We start from the raw sequence: 16771 nt of genomic DNA on the forward strand, positions 1-16771 counted from the left end.
GTGGTTGTGAGGTGATTAATGACAGCCAAAGACCCCAAACCCAGGGCTTCGGTGGGAAGCAGTGATTTAGGAGGGCATAGAGGCGGAAGATGGCTGGGCAGAGCAAACCTGTTTCCACCACCACCACTGTCTTAGCCTTTACAGTTTGTTCGAGCTGCCAGAGGCTTTCTAGTTGCCATGGCAACTGTTGGGCTCTGCTGCAAACTCAAAGCAGAGCCTCTGAAGTTAGGTACCAAACACTGGAGCTCAACAAACGCAAAGGGGAGAACAAGGATTACACATGTAATCGATCTCCAGCTCCTATGACTAAAATAACCTTTTTAAAATCGGATTTTTGTTTATGTCTTTGTAAAAGGAGATTATTCTTGTCTGGTATTGTTCATTAGTATCATCTTCTGGTGCCCGGAGAGAGGAGACTGCAAATCCTCTCTTATAAGGCAGCAGAAGGGGGGTGGGTAGGAAACGTGATTACCAGGAATGCACCCAGCCCGCTCATTCATTCATTCAGTTATATATTTCAACATCTCCCGAGGACATATTTGTGCTGGGCATCGTGCCAGGTGCTGGGTCTGCAAAGAGGAATGAGCCGCTCCCTCCCCCCCAACAAAATTAACAACAATAATTAACAAAAATTAGCAGAATCTTCGCGAGCCTTGGGAAAACCAATTAGGCACGGCAAACTCCCCAAGGATCCCTCTTGGAAGACAGATTCAGAATCCAAACACGGGAGAGGAAACAGATCCCCGAAATATAGTCAGGCAGGAGGGAAGGCTAGAGGGAAGAGGGAAGCCGTCTTTCCCTAGCGAGGGAAATCTGTCAGGGCCACTCAACTGCTTCTCTGAGGCTGCCAGGGAGAAGAGGTTTGTTTTTCTTTCAGAAAGACGGAGCCCTTTTCCCTACTGGGCTCGATTTCTAGTAGGGGAAGCGCCGCCTTTTGGGGCCGTTGATTGGCCCAACTTCTTTTCAGATAATTTATGCCAGCATCCTCTCGGTCTGATTGGCTCCCTTGCTCAATTCCGCTGGGAGTCGCATCCTACCTGGTTGGGAGGTGTACTGCCTTCCCACACTCTCCCTTCTGTACTCACCAGGCTGCAGCTAAGGTGGGAGGAAAAGTCCTGGCTTGGAGAACTGAGCGGAAAAAGCGATTCCAATGGGTTCTTGGAAAACTCTTCTCTTCTACCCTTTTCTTCTGTGGAGTCAAAGGAAAGGGTTGAGGTTGATGTTCCTGTTACTGACCCTGCATCTGGGAAACTGGTGAGTAAATTCAAGGACTCAAAACTATTCTTTGGTATCTACCCACTTCCCCATCATTTCTCCTTTTTTTAAAAAAAAAAATCATTCTAGGTTAAATAATTTGCATTTCCCTGGGCACATGTGCAACATTTTACCATCAGTTTATTTTTTGATTAGATCTACTCTTTTTCTGATAGAATGAAATTAGCCTATGTGTGAAGCATGGAGATTAACTCAGTTGAAGCAGAGTAGAAACTAGTAAAGATTCAGTTACTGGAAGTGGGGAGGGGAGTAGAAATGTTTTCGCTACTACATTTAGTCAATGAATGCCACTGATGAACTTTCTGGATGATTCTGCATTTTAAAGACAAAGTTATTTTAGAAACTTGTTACAGAGCATGGCATGTATGATGCTTTTTTATACAGTAATATTGCCTTTTCCCTTACCTTTTTGCTATTCTTAAAAAAAATCAAAGTTTTACATTAAGAAAGATCATAAATATGGCTAAAAATCCATCAGGGTTGAAGCTATGTTACATTTAAGTTAGAAATAACCATGTATATTTTACTGAGCCAGCTTTGAATCATTTTTTTTAACTTGGCTGTGTACAAGTAAATAAATATTGTAAGGTGATGTGATTGTCCTCTGTGTGTGTGTGTGTGTGTGTGTGTGTGTGTGTGTGTGTGTGTGTGTGACAGAGAGGAAGAGAGAGAGGGAGTGCTTAGAACTCAAGAGTAAAATGCAATCACTATAGAGATGGAAAAATGCCTTTTTAAGTACTTACATCACTGCTAAAATTTATTATTATGATGATTATTTTTAGCATATAGCTAGAGTGGATTTTTACCATTACTAACAGATAGAACAACTGTATTTTCTCTCCAAAAATAGAGAATAAAGTATGCTAAGTAATGTTAGACTTGCCAGAATATGTTTGACACTCAATGATTTTTAAATATTACAGTTTTAGTTTATTTACCCTTTTCCCTTAGAAACATAAATGTTCTGCATGAGCACAAACATACTACTTGATTAATTATTTCTTATATTTAAGTGCCTTGTAATGGTTTATTTCTTTTAATATATTATAAAATTATGGAAGATATTTTGGTAGGCCATGTATTAGTGCTCTCATGCATCTTCATAATATCGCAAATGAATCTGTGTTCTCATAAGTAAAAACAGACTAACCCAGTGATTTTCTGAAATAACAACCTGTAAGCTGATTTATCACTGTAAGTGCAAGTTTCTCTTGCAACCTAATAGACAAGCTGCTTACTAAAGGGCATACTGTCTACTTAAAGAGATGTTTGGTTTTAAATAATACATTTTCTTCTTGAGGATATTTACATTATGAGAATCATGATGGGTTTCAGACTCTCTTCAAGCTGCTCAGAATTAACAAGTTGTGTGGTATAGTGGACAGAGATGGGCTCTGGAAGTCTGGAGACATGATTCTATGTGTCAAGGGTCCTTAACCACTCTGAACACAGTTCCTTCATCTAGGAAATGAAGGGCAGTAGTAGATCATTTATGATTTCTTCAAGTTTTTGTATTCAATATTTCTAAGATTTGAACTGAAACATAAAATAACTCAATAGCTGCATCACTGGCTTTTTGTAGCAGTTTTCAAGAGGGAAATTCTAATTGGGAATGCTGTGTACTTTTGTTTTGGTCATATGTATGAGTGAGAGAGAGAGAGAGAGATGCGTTATGCAGCTAAAATAAATAAATCGTTTTATCGTAGTACTATAGAGAATATGGATTATTCTGGCCAGTGAAAATATACATATTAAAAAATAAAGCTGTATGTTGCTGTTGTAATTAACTCTTAGGGTCTCAGTTATGAGAGTGTATGTCTTCACTTTTCAAAGTAGCTACAGTTGTGATGAACTTTTTATCCTTTTAATATTTAGTTGAAGATAATTGATGTCAACATGTATAAACCATTTACATTCATAATTTCTTCTTCCTTTCTTCTTCTTTTGAGGGACCTTTCTAAAACTAATCACAGATGGTTCTATTTGTAAGAATTTTGATGTCTGATGCCAGTTTCTAATTTAAATTTTCAAAGTCACCTATTTTGGGGTTTACCGAATTGGAGGCTATTATTTTTTGTATCTAATCAAAGACAGTAGCTTGTTTACTCATTATTTTTCATCAAGAGCATAAAGGAGAGGCACTTCATTGATTTTTACATTGCTGAACTATGAAAACCAATCCTGTTGTTGTAATTAAAAGCTGTAGTCATGGTTCCTATGTTTCATTCTTTGTGAGGCTCTATGGCATCTTGGCAAGTTGGTTAAAATCTCTCAAGCTTGAGTTGACTTATTTGTAATGTTGAAAAAAATATAATTATAATCAGACTTTTGAAAAGAATTGAAAAAGTGCTTTGAGATTTTACATAATCTAAAATGTAATTTATGGTAAGCTTTGACTAAGAAGTTATACTTTGAGAGAGCTAAAGAGAGATTGTTTTAGAGATTGTTTCTAAAAACAATCTCATGAGTCGATAATCATACAATTTAGCAGTCAGTTGCCCAAATGACAATATTCAAGTATAATTACATTATAAAATATATTATTTTAAAATAATTTCAGTAATATATTTTGTGGAGATGGTAATGCATGATTTTTCTTTAGGCATACAGAGCTTTGGCTTCATTTTCTAATAAAATGTAGATGCAAATGAGTACAAAATGACTAATGATGCTCCATGATAATTAAATATTCAAAGAAGAACTGAGGGACAAAATGATTTTGAAGTTAAAATGTAAATGCTATAATTGATAAATCCCCTGTGTATAGAGTCTTTTTGGTATACTCGTCTTCCTTTTTATCCTATTATATACTATGAGTCACATTTTTGGCTTATCAACAAAAGGAAATGTTTGATTTTTTCATCTTAAAAATGAAAAAGACAAATCTAGTATTTTATATTTATATATTTATATAAAGGTGATTAAAATTTGTCTAAGAAAATAATAATGAAGGTGGGGTCCCAAAGAAGAGGAGACAGGCAGGGCGAAAAACTGAAAAAAAGGGCTCTTGAGATATTGTCAAAATATGATGAAATGACTGCCACAGGCCTCAGGAGAATAATTCACATATATGCATGTTACCAACTGAGAATCCTAGACTCGACCATTAGATGTAAATTCTAGTTTCAGCCTCAGCACTTCCCACTAGGCTGAAATCAGGCAAATCTTTGAGGCAGAGACTCCTCGTTTGTGAAAAGTAGAACTGGCATCTACCTTTCCAGCTTGTTTCAAGACCAAGAGAGAAAATTTTTGCAAAGTACATGACAGTTAAAGTTTTAACTGAAAAGTCATAACAACAGATATTCTTGGAATCTCAGTAATTCTAGAATTTTTTATTCTAGTTAAATTTAAGTGCAGTAAACTCCTTGAATTGTTTGTGCATTATTAAATATCTTTTGGATTATGGGAGAGATCATTCAACGAATATTTATTGAATACCTGCTATGTGCTCTACACAGTGCAACTTGCTGCGTTTACAGTGGTGAATAAACTAGACAGGAGAACTAACCATATGGATAGTGCTTGTGTCTAGTGTTCTACATGAGTACTACCATTATACACACTGCTGAGGCTGAGGTTTATGGTATTAATCAAAGGAAAACATCTTGTAGTCAAAATAAGGAAATATACCTTCACAACTCCAAAGATAAACAGGAGTCTAAATTTTTAAGGTTAGAGGGTACTGATAGAAAAGATCACAGTCAGGGAAAGAGAATTAGAACATCATGAGATTACTCATCTATAATACCAGAAAACCATGGAGGAAATGTCTCCAAAATTCTAAAGATAAATGTTCAACCTGGAATGTTATACTTAGCCGAACTACCAATCAAAAATGAAGGGAAAATAAAGCCCAGATACTGTTATTCTCCCCATTTCACAGATGGAAAAACCAGGGCACAGCAAATTTTACAAACTCACTAAAGATCATCTTGCTGATAATGCTGAATCCAAGACTCAGATCCCATGTGCTCTATGCCCAGAGCCTGAATTTTTAATCACCTTTCCTCCAAGATTACAAATGCCATATAAATCAAAGCAATTAACATAACTGTGGATGAGGGGGTTGGAAAGTAAGGGAGGGAGGGATAAAAGGAAGAAAGGAAAGGAAATGAAAAAAAGGAAAGGAAAGGAAAGGAAAGGTGAAAGGAAGAGAGGAGAGGAGAGGAGAGGAGAGAAGAGGAGAGACAGTAAAATTGACACAAGCTCAGTAAGTTACAGTCCGCTATGTATTTATCACATAATCTAGAATATTATGTGTAGTGCTGGATTAATTATTTTAGGAAAAACTTAAACGAACTGGAGTTCTTGATCTAGAAAAAACACCACTGGATAGAGAGTTAAAAGCAAGAATTTTGAATTCAGGTAAATTTTATTGAGGAATCATATATTCTTAAGGATGCTAGAGAAAATCATTGTTGAATTTATTATGTATAGATGTTACAGACAAACCATAAACAAGTAGTGAAAGCTATGTGAAGCCAGATTTTCATCAGTACAAAAGCATTCTAACAAAATAATGGATGTCTTGTCACTAAACTTCAAGCAGAAGCTTGTTAGAGTTCTTGTACTCTGTGAGAGCCAGATGAAATTTATGTTTTTTTCTACTTTTAAATATCTCAGAATCTAATTCTATCCGTACTAAAATGGTTTAACCAACTGAAGCCCCATGTTTCAGGAAATAGTCTTAGCTATTAATTCATTCAATAAACAGTTATTAAGCATTAGCATTCATTCAACAAATATTTACTCAGTGCCTACCATGTATTAAGCAGGGAACTGGAGACACAGTGGAAAGCAAGACATAATCTTTGCGCTAGTAGTGTTTGTATAGTGTATATAGGACATATATGTGATAGTATACGTGCTGGACAAAGAAGGCAGAGCCCCTGACCCCAGTGAACTTAAACTCTAGTAGTTAATGTTGAGATGGTCTATCAATATAAACAAGTAAAGACAATAAAATGCTATAACAGCTACTTGCAATTCTAGATGAGCTATAGTGGAGACACTAAGGAGATTGGCATCAATTGTAACTCTGGGAAAAGATTGAATGCTCTTAGCTGTCATAGGCATAAGTTCAGGTCAGTGTTAGTGAAAAATATACATAGGAAGATAACACTAATATTCTGTGGCCAGAGGTATGGTCTCATGCTTTGGTGGGCCTTTTGAAAACTATATTCCTAAGATATCCTTTACTTTGGTCATCTAACATATGACATTAAGATAGCAACGTCCTATTAAAACCTATATAACTTAGTTTAGAAGTAAATTTTTGAACTGTAGGCATTCTCTCCTTACAAATACAATTCATTTAGAGATTTAACATTTCTCCCTATTTTTAGACAAATATCCATTTCAATATAGGCAGGTCATTTACCTCTCAGTCGGCCTAGATGTGTACCACTATTAGAATAATTTTCCAACACATGCAGTAGAGTGTTATCAGCAGGGATTATTTTTCTACTAAATAGCCACATTGAGTAGAACAATGTAGCCCTATTGGTTGGATTAAATTTAAGTTTTAATCAGACATCTGTGTTCTACAATTTGTTACTCTGTGCAGGTGTCTTATGAGTGTATATTTCTTTCTGTCATTTCCTTAGTACAATTCTTTCTGAAAAACCTGCAAATTATCATAACTGGAGTTGACTAGAGTGTTTTGTTGTTTCTGTTCTATTCATTTGTATTCTCTCCCTTTTGAAGTGAAAGTTCTGAGAGGATACTTATGTCAATGAAACTATTTTACCTCTCATTTTATGGTCCCAAGACTTAGGGAGAAGGTACATCTTTTTGCATTCAAAAGAACGACTCCCATTTCTTTCTTCCATTTAATTTTAAGATCTTTTCATATCGTTTATAATTTAATAAGCCTCAATATTATGCCTTAATTTTGCAAAAATTTTAGCAGCCTGATAGAATTTATCTGATGCATAAGTGCATCAAAGGCTTAGAGAATGTGAATGTCATGAAGTGTTATATGTTTCTAAGTCTAATTTATGTTCCATTATGTTGTATGAATATAAAGTGGAACAATGGAAAATTTGGTGTTCAGTTTAATATACTTTCAATCCAGCGGTAATTTTTTAATGGAATGTGAAGAAAATTATGGTTTCTTTCCCTTCCTCCAAAAAATATTCACATGGAACCATTCTCAAAAGAACATTTATAATCTCTGTGTATTCATCATCCCCCTAAAGACTATTCTTTGGAAGCACGATTCCCAATTTTCTAAACTCTGTTTTAACAAAATAGCATTGGCCTGCCAAACAAAGCAAATAAAAAAATCCCAAAACTGGAAAAATATATTGTTTTATTATTAGTACTAGTTGTTATCTTAAGGATCAATCACTAAACTATGAGCAAAGATGTTACAAAAAATAATCTGCTATATTTTATATTTTTCTGTTTTTGTTTTCTTTCTAAAAATATGTCACTATACTAATTTTTAAAAATCGATTCTGATATCAATCTGTCGCTTTTCTCATTAACTAATATAACCCTACACTCCTGTATCTTATCTAACCAGATCAAACTATGTTCTACTAGATTTAGGAATTGGCCATACCCCTTTTGAAACTAACAGTGAAGCTCTCTGTGCCCAAAGTAATCTCTATTGCCTTTAATTTCCTAACATTAGTGTAATTTTAAAGATGCTATGTATTCTACCTTACCAAGGAAACTACATAAAAATCACAGTGGATGAAGATGTCATGTTTTATTTTTTCTCTGAGACTAATATTCCACATCTCAAATTGTAGAATCATTAATATATAATCCAATTTCTGTTCTATTCTGTGGACATAAAATATTTTAAATTTTTTACCACAAATAGTTTAGACCTTATTTTTCTTTACTTGTTTCCTTAAACAAACAATTTAAGCAATCTCTAAGTGATATAAATATATGTTGTTGAAATATATGGGAAAACCAAAAATTTTTTCCCTAATGTCATAATCGTTTTGATCATATAATGTGAATAATAATGGAATAACACTTAGTCCATTCTACTCCTCAAAATTACTTAGCAATTTGGAGCCTATACTTCCAGGTTTTTCCATAAGTTTAAACAAATATGTGTATACACATTTGTATGTACATTTTTTATACAAATGAAATCTAACAGTTGTTTTTGTCACACAGCTAGTATCAAAGATATTTTTGTAGGTTTGTACACATACTTAGTTGTACCTCCTTTTTAATGATAATATGGTATTCTATATTAAGGAAGTATCATAATTTGTTAAATTATTCCATTACAGATTCTCTTTTTTGTTGTTTATTATGAATATTGTTACTGTGTATATATATATATATATATATATATATATACACACACACATATGTACATGCTTTTAGTTTCAATATTTCATCAATGTTGCCAAATTACTCAATTTATTCTATTAGAGCAATTTATTCTATTAATGCTTATAAAAATGCCATTTATCTATATTATCAATGGTACTGAATGTAATGAATCTTTTAATATTTTGCCAATGTGATGGCTAAAATTTGTCACATTTTAAAGTTATTCTCCCTTGCTACCAGTAAATGTTAGCACAGTTTGTTATTTTTATTAGTCTTTTTTTCCCTCTGAAATTTCTGTATACCAGTTATGTTGTAAATATCTTTGTCTCAATCTATCCTTTGTCTCCAGTCTTTGTCTAAACTGTCTTATGTCCTCCATGAGTTATTTTTCCTTTTTTTTTTGTCATTTTTTTTTCCTTTCCTGGTTTGGTTACATGTTGCATAGAAAGACCTCCTCATCTCAAAAGTTAAAAAACATTTTCAATATTTTCTTTAATAGTTTTATACTTTATTATATTTTGATCTCTAATATATCTGCAATTTATTGTCTAAGTAGTAATCTAATTTATTTTTTCTAAATGGCTTGATAAACCTTTCAATCCAAGTTACTGAATAATTCATCCTTTCATTTCTAAACTGACTAGTCACGTTTATTGTATACTGAATTTCTAGACACTTGGGATCTGAATTTGAAGGTTTGATTTTGTTTTCACTGATTTCTTTATGTGTTATCACAATATGGTTTTGATTACAGTAACTTTATTTTGTTTTCTTTTTATTCTGGCAAATTTCATCTAACAATCTATTTTTCAATAATTTCTTGTAATTCTTATATTGATTCTTCTACTTAATTACAGTATAATGATTTTAATCTGTTATATAGGAACTGTGGATTTTAATTAAAACTTTATTAAATTTATAAACTAATTTGAGAATTATGTATTAATAATATTGTTTTATAGCCAAAATATTTATTTGCCTTTATTTTGTTCTATTCTTATATTCTTCAATTGGTGTTTTAGTTTCTTCACATAAGACAGATCTTCCCTGCTATATTTTTTGTAATTGTTTTATAGATTGTATTATCATTGTGAAAGAAATCAGTTTTTTTTTTAAGTTTATGATGGATGAATACTAGAATCAGAAAGCTACTGCTACTATGTTTTAAAATTTATATTAGGTTAACTACAATCAATTCTCTGATTAAGACCAATAATTACAGTTTTCAGTTGTTTATTTTCTTTATTCACTGTAATTTTACTTGTAAACAGCAAGATGATTTCTAATATTCGGTCCATTTATTCATTTACTTAGTGAATTTTTTTTAAATTTTATACCTACTATATGTCAGGCTAAGAGCCAATGGTATCACATTGAAAACCTTAACCCTGGCTTTCAAGGAGCTTACAGAGGGTCATAAATAAATAAAGTAAATAGCTAATTAAGATGCAGTGTGATCAATTTTATGGTAAAGTTAAGCACTGGACAAACTGGAACACACTTATTTAATGTTCTAGGCATGCTTCCCTTCCCCCTCCTCAAATTTTCAAAGCATTCCTCTCTGTGCCTCAAGTGATGGGTCCCAAATTCTTTTGTGTTAAGAGGATAATCACAGAATTGAGTGGACTATCACTTCACCTCTCTAAAACTCTGAAAGTTCAAATCTGTAACTCTATTATCTATCATCTTTTACTTATTTCGCTTCCTTACCAACTTTTATGAGCAATAAAAATGATTCAGCATTACTACCCTAAAAAGAGCTTTGTACAAAAGAATTAAGCAGGTAGAATATAAAGGCAAAAAGAAAATAAGAATTAAAGTTTTTAAATTTTATTTTCTTTGACTTTCAGATCTAAATTCAGTGCCTATACATACTCTTTAAAAGTTAGCTCCTGTAGGCTTTGACATTAAAATATAGTCTACTCAGAAACATTAGAAGAGGTATGTTTCTTCCCTGGAACTTGTCACTTGACTTATAGAAATGTATCTGATGTTCATAAACAAACACTAATTTGTCATGAGCAACAGATCACAGGTGAGGACTTGTTTGGAACTTCATCTGCACTTTTTTAAAAAAAATAACCCATTTTATTTATCCATTCCACTACTGATGCATATTTGGATCTTTTTTCTGAATTGATGGTACATCCACTAATGCTTCTCTGAATATTGTGGAACAAGCATTTTGGTGAACATACTATGCATCTGTGTTGAGTATGTACCTGGGAGTGTAATTATTGGGTCATAGAGTGTGTGCACATCCATCTTTAGGAGATAACACCAAGGAGTTTTCTAAGTGGTTTTAACAGTTTGCCCTCACAGCCCTGTACAAGAGTTCCAGTTGTTCCACAACCTCATCAACACTTGGTGTTGTCAAGGTTTTTTATTTTAACCATTGTGGTTTATGTATAGTGGTATCTCATGTTTTTAATTTACATTTTCCTCATGAGTAATGATGTGGAGTGTCTGTTCATGTACTCATTCCCATTTGGTTATCTTTGTTTGTGAAATGCCTAATCAAATCTCTACCCATTTTTTTTTTCCTGATGGATCATCCATCTTTTTCTAAATAATTTATGGGAGTTTGTTACAATCTTAGAGATGAGTCTTTTTTTTTTAAGTTTTGCTATATGATTTAATATTATTTATTGCCTTGTCCTAAACAGCTTGAAATTCAATTTTGTAATCATAGCCTCAGCAATATGTATCGTATTTTTTTACATCTTTATTGGAGTATAATTGCTTTACAATGTTGTGTTAGTTTCTACTGTATAACAAAGCAAATCAGCTATACATATACATATATCCCCATATCGCCTCCCTCTTGCGTCTCCCTTCCATGCTCCCTATCCCACCCCTCTATGTGGTCACAAAGCACCGAGCTGATCTCCCTGTGCTATATAGCTGCTTCCCACTAGCTATCTATTTTACATTTGGTAGTGTATATATGTCCATGCCACTCTCTCACTTTGTCTCAGCTTACCCTTCCCCCTCCCAGTGTTCTCAAGTCATTCTCTACATTTGCATCTTTCTTCCCATCTTGCCCCTAGTTTCTTCAGAACCATTTTTTTTTTTAGGTTCCATATACATGTGTTAGCATACGGTATTTGTTTTTCTCTTTCTGACTTACTTCACTGTGTATGACAGACTCTAGGTCCATCCACCTCACTACAAATAACTCAATTTCATTCCTTTTTATGGCTGAGTAATATTCCATTATATATATATATATATATATATATATATATATATATATATATGCCACATCTTCTTTATCCATTCATCTGTCGATGGACACCTAGGTTGCTTCCATGTCCTGGCTATTGTAAATAGTGCTGTAATGAACATTGTGGTACATGACTCTTTGAATTATGGTTTTCTCAGGGTATATGCCCAGTAGTGGGATTGCTGGGTCATATGGTATTTCTATTTGTAGTTTTTTAAGGAACCTTCATACTGTTCTCCATAGTGGCTGTACCAATTCACATTCCCATCAGCAGTGCAAGAGTGTTCCCTTTTCTCCACACCCTCTCCATCATTTATTGTTTCTAGATTTTTTGATGATGGCCATTCTGACTGGTATGAGATGATATCTCACTGTAGTTTTGATTTGCATTTATCTAATGATTAATGATGTTGAGCATCCTTTCATGTGTTTGTTGGCAATCTGTATATCTTCTTTGGAGAAATGTCTATTTAGGTCTTCTGCCCATTTTTGGATTGGGTTGTTTGTTTTCTTGATATTGAGCTGCATGGGCTGCTTGTATATTTTGGAGATTAGTCCTTTGTCAGTTGCTTCATTTGCAAATATTTTCTCCCATTCTGAGGGTTGTCTTTTCATGTTGTTTATGGTTTCCTTTGCTGTCATCTGCACTGTCTTACTAGATAATGGAAGAGTCTTCCCTAGGTGTCACAACAAGGGCATTTGCATTGCAGTAAACTTTATATGAACTATATCCAGGGTGACTTTACAATTTATCATCCAAATTAGGCCATTTTGTGAGTGAAAGAGGTTACTATTAATATTGTAATTATTCTAGGACAACAGGTGTAAATCAAGATTGTCCTGGGAAAATCTTGATGAATATTTACCCTATGTATGAAAAATAGTTTATATTGATTGATTGACTTGTTATAGACATATATATATATATTTTCTAGCTGTAAAGATGAATTCTCCTCATGATTATATGGCTTAGCATGCCTTGTCTTCACTTAACCTATCTCTCAGTTATCATTAGTTTAAAACTTTTGCTTGTCATATTCAGAAGAGTAATACAATCATTAAAGTAATCTTTTACATACAATAATTTACTATGTAATCAGATGGATTTGTCAAAGTATTAAACTAAGTTAGTAAGACCAAAAAAACAACACTGATACAGGTGACTCAGAAATTTTCTTTAGTAACAAGTTACAAGTGTCAATTAAAGAATATGAGAAGCAAAAGCCTCAGAGAAACAGATGCCAAGTTGGGATTGGACATGTAAGAGATTTTTGAGAGAAATGCCTGTGCAGGGTAAACGAGAGGAAGTGGAAGTAAGCAGAGAGAGCCTTCAGATAATAACGGAGGTCTGATCCCTGTGCAAGTATAAGGCAAAGAGGATGTTTGGGTTAAAAGAGTCTCAGACTAGAGAGCCCTACTAAACAGGCTTTGGCCAGGCCAGCAGGATTCATCCAACACAAGTTGCCCTTTAGAGGAGGCCCTAGCCTTGCAGGAACGGGTCTGTACTACCATTGCCACAATGTTCATTTATTGCCTGAAAGCAGCCCGGGGAAGCTTGGATCTGGTACAGATGCAGTGCTCGTCCAGAGGGCTGGCGCCTGGGCTGTCAGTCAACCATGTTCCTACCCCAGGAGAATCGAGTGGCAACTTTTTAAGGCTGCCAATTTCATTTTCTTGGCAGAGTGTAAAGCTCTACTTGTCTCTATAAAAACCTCTACTTAATTACTTATTTTTTATGATTAGAAATTTATTTCTGGGCACTATCTGGTGTATAGGAAGAAGCAGTTCATTCTTAGGTAGGCATTAATGTCAAATTAACTCCTTTTCATATAGTTATATTACAAAATTATGCAGAAAAATTGTAGTATACTATTAATATACAGAACAAAATTAAATTTTGTATAGCTCCACTAGCATAGAATACTTAGTGTATTCATTATACTGCTTTCCAGTTAAATCTTTAGCCATTTTATACCTAGGTTTTGATCAAGGCAAATTATTATATGTTACTTTGCATATAACATTAAATTATGAAAATAATTTAATATTTTTACAGACTTTTCATAATCACCAATTGAATGGATGCATCAATCACACCATATGGACATATAATACTTTACTTAAACCTGCTCTTTTGTTTAAAATTTGTGTTACTATAGATAACACTGTGATAAGCATCTTTGTATATGATGGTTTTTTGTATCATCTGAATAGTTTTCTCCATTAGAAAATAAGATCATATGGATCAAGAATAAAATTTTACTTATCTTTTTGTTTTCAGCAATTAGCATATTTTGTAATACATGGTATTTCCTCTATAAATGAATTAAAGCATTGGACTGAAGACTGAGCACACACTTTAGAAAGTCTTTTTCATCAGAGAGAGTGTGTGTGTGATTCCTTGAAATTATTATTCTAACTTCTCAGAACTCAAAGGCAGAGACTAAGCATTCTACCCATGCACAACCCAAATGCACTTGCTAACTACTTACCATAAATGTTGTTGTGTTCTTATAAATTAGAAAACTCAAAATCTAACTACCCTGGATTGTTTAACAAAGATAAAGTAAGATACCATGGAAACTTCAAAGAGAAAAGGAGTCTTCAAGCTAAATCAATCTTGTTTCAAATCATGGCTCTATTATTTAATAGTGTGGGTCCTGCGAATTCTATAAATCTATTTTTTTCTAATTTGTAAAACAGGAATAGTAATGTTTATTTCATGGGATTACTCTGGATTAAATGACATACCTTAATATGGAAGAAACCTAGCACTCAGTTCATGAAACATGGTAGGAACTTACTCAACAGCTGATAAGAACAATAAAAACATCAATCATCAAAATAAACATTTAGTACAATTATATACTAAGGAGTATATTTATTTCCAATAATGATAAAATTATACTCATTCAAATTATTTAAGAGAAGTGCTTGCAAATGTCTACAAATTCCCATAATATTATCTACGAAAATAATACTTGTTTCCTCCAAATGAATGTTCATTCAACATAGGTAAATGTTACAAAACTTCCAGTCTATGAATGATAGTGAAACATCAGATATGCTATATGAACTATCTTTAAAATTATAAGTGTTTTTTAGTCACCAAAATAATACCAGTGTGAAATTAAGGTAGTTAATGAATATTCTGAAGGTAATTCAGAAAGTGTGGAGGAAAAATGAAGAAAATTAACTATAATGAAATTTCTTTTCTGCTTTGACAAAAATGAGGAAAGTTAGTTTATGATGTCATTGAGGTCAATTTTTATATTACCTCTGAGATAGCTGGGAAAAGGGGGATATACGTCAGTATAAGCGTGTGCTTCCTGGATTACCAAGATGTTACTACCCTAAAACACAGGAAAAACATATTTTTTCTGGGAACTTCCATTTGACTACAAAGAAAAATCAAGTTCTTATACGTGCAGTGGTCTGCATCTATCCATCAGATGTTTTATTTTATAAAACTGGGATTTAAAGGTAGATGGATGCCCTAAATTTTGGTTGTTGACAATATCTCAGAAGTTCTAATTAGATAAAATTTTCCTGGAAGACACATGAGCAGGATTCTTAATATTTCAGTACTTTTAATGCTTTAGTTTATAAATGAATGTATGTATGTACGTATGTATATATTTTATTGAGAGAAAATAAGAAATTATTTAAAGGAAATCATACAACTGTATTTCAGTAGTATATATTTTTGAAGTTAAATACAGCAAAACAATTAATACAAATGAGCACTTCATTAAAAATCTGTTAAATAAATGTACTCCAGGAGTTCACATAGGGATAAAATTTGTATACAGTGGTAATAAGCTAAAATCTCAGTGGCTTACAATACTAAATATTTATTTCTCGCTCAGGCTACATGTCCATTGTAGGTCAACTGTGGCTATGTTCATGTTGCCTTCACCCTGAAAGTGAAGTCATGGAGTAGTAGTAGCCTCTGCCTGAGTATGGCTGGTCTTCTGGCAGAAGGACAGAGATATGGTGAACCATGCACTGACAATAAATCTGCTTGGTAGTGATGTATGTTACATGTATTCCATTAACCAAAGCAAATTGCAGGGCCAAACCTGAGTTTAATGGGACAGGGATGCATTGCAGAAAGGAGTATTTCAGGTCACATGACCAAGTTAGAAGTCAGTGGAGTGAAAAGAATAATTCTCTGACATGAAGAAGAGGAAAAATATTGAGAAGAATAATGTACTCCATTATCCATTAACTCTCCGTTAATAACTATCAATACAATTATTGTAAAGATAAAATGAGGTACAAATACTTACAGGTTAAGTTTTAATTTACAATGTTAATTTATATTCTTTAAAAGGATAAAGAGAGTGGATGCTAACTAAACTTATTGTGGCAATCATTTTACTATATATACATAGATCAAATCATTATGTTGTACACCTTAAACATATACAATGTTATATGTCAATTATATCTCAATAAAACTGAAAAATAATTTAAAAGGATAAAGGGGGTAAAGGCTGCATTAGCTAAGATGTTTAGGTTCACAGCAAAAGAGATTTGAATGAATAGTGTAGAAATATCAACTAAGGCTGTTAAGATAAACTTGAATATCTACTGTGGGAGGGAAGCTCATCTCTCAAATATATGTAAATAAATAATATAGATTTACCTGATTTTACCAGTATAAAAGTTTATATATACTTTTTCAGTGGAGGACTAATATTTACTAAAGTTGGATGTAAGTCTAGGTTGATCTCACTCAAATGAAGGTGGGGTTACTTACGGGTAATAAACAAAGTAGTTTGTTACTTTTGGTGAATTATAGATGAATATCTATGTTACTATATGTTTCTACCACAGTTCATAAGTAAGCTGAAACTTTATGCTTGTTAAACACACAGGCGTCACAGGAAGCATTAGCTATAGGACCAGGGTTTGAGTCTCAGTTTTGAAAATAAATGAGTTTGTGCTTTGGTTGAT

The 16771-nt window shown here is 33.3% G+C and overlaps 1 protein-coding gene across 2 annotated transcripts in view; it reads left to right on the forward strand.

Annotated features, from left to right (window-relative positions):
* Positions 1-974: 974 nt before the first annotated feature.
* Positions 975-16771, forward strand: part of GABRG1 (gamma-aminobutyric acid type A receptor subunit gamma1) — a gene marked incomplete at both ends in the record, with an annotated part of 62860 nt that continues 47063 nt past the window's right edge. Inside the window, one exon of one of the 2 annotated variants that reach the window (XM_082653818.1) lies at positions 975-1254. In XM_082653818.1, the coding sequence (XP_082509944.1) occupies positions 1151-1254 (104 nt within the window). The remainder of the gene's footprint in view (positions 1255-16771) is intronic. The other variant, XM_082653819.1, reaches the window with a different exon arrangement.

This window comes from Grampus griseus (assembly GCF_964374135.1).
Source record: "Grampus griseus genome assembly, chromosome: 4".
Taxonomy (NCBI): domain Eukaryota; kingdom Metazoa; phylum Chordata; class Mammalia; order Artiodactyla; family Delphinidae; genus Grampus; species Grampus griseus.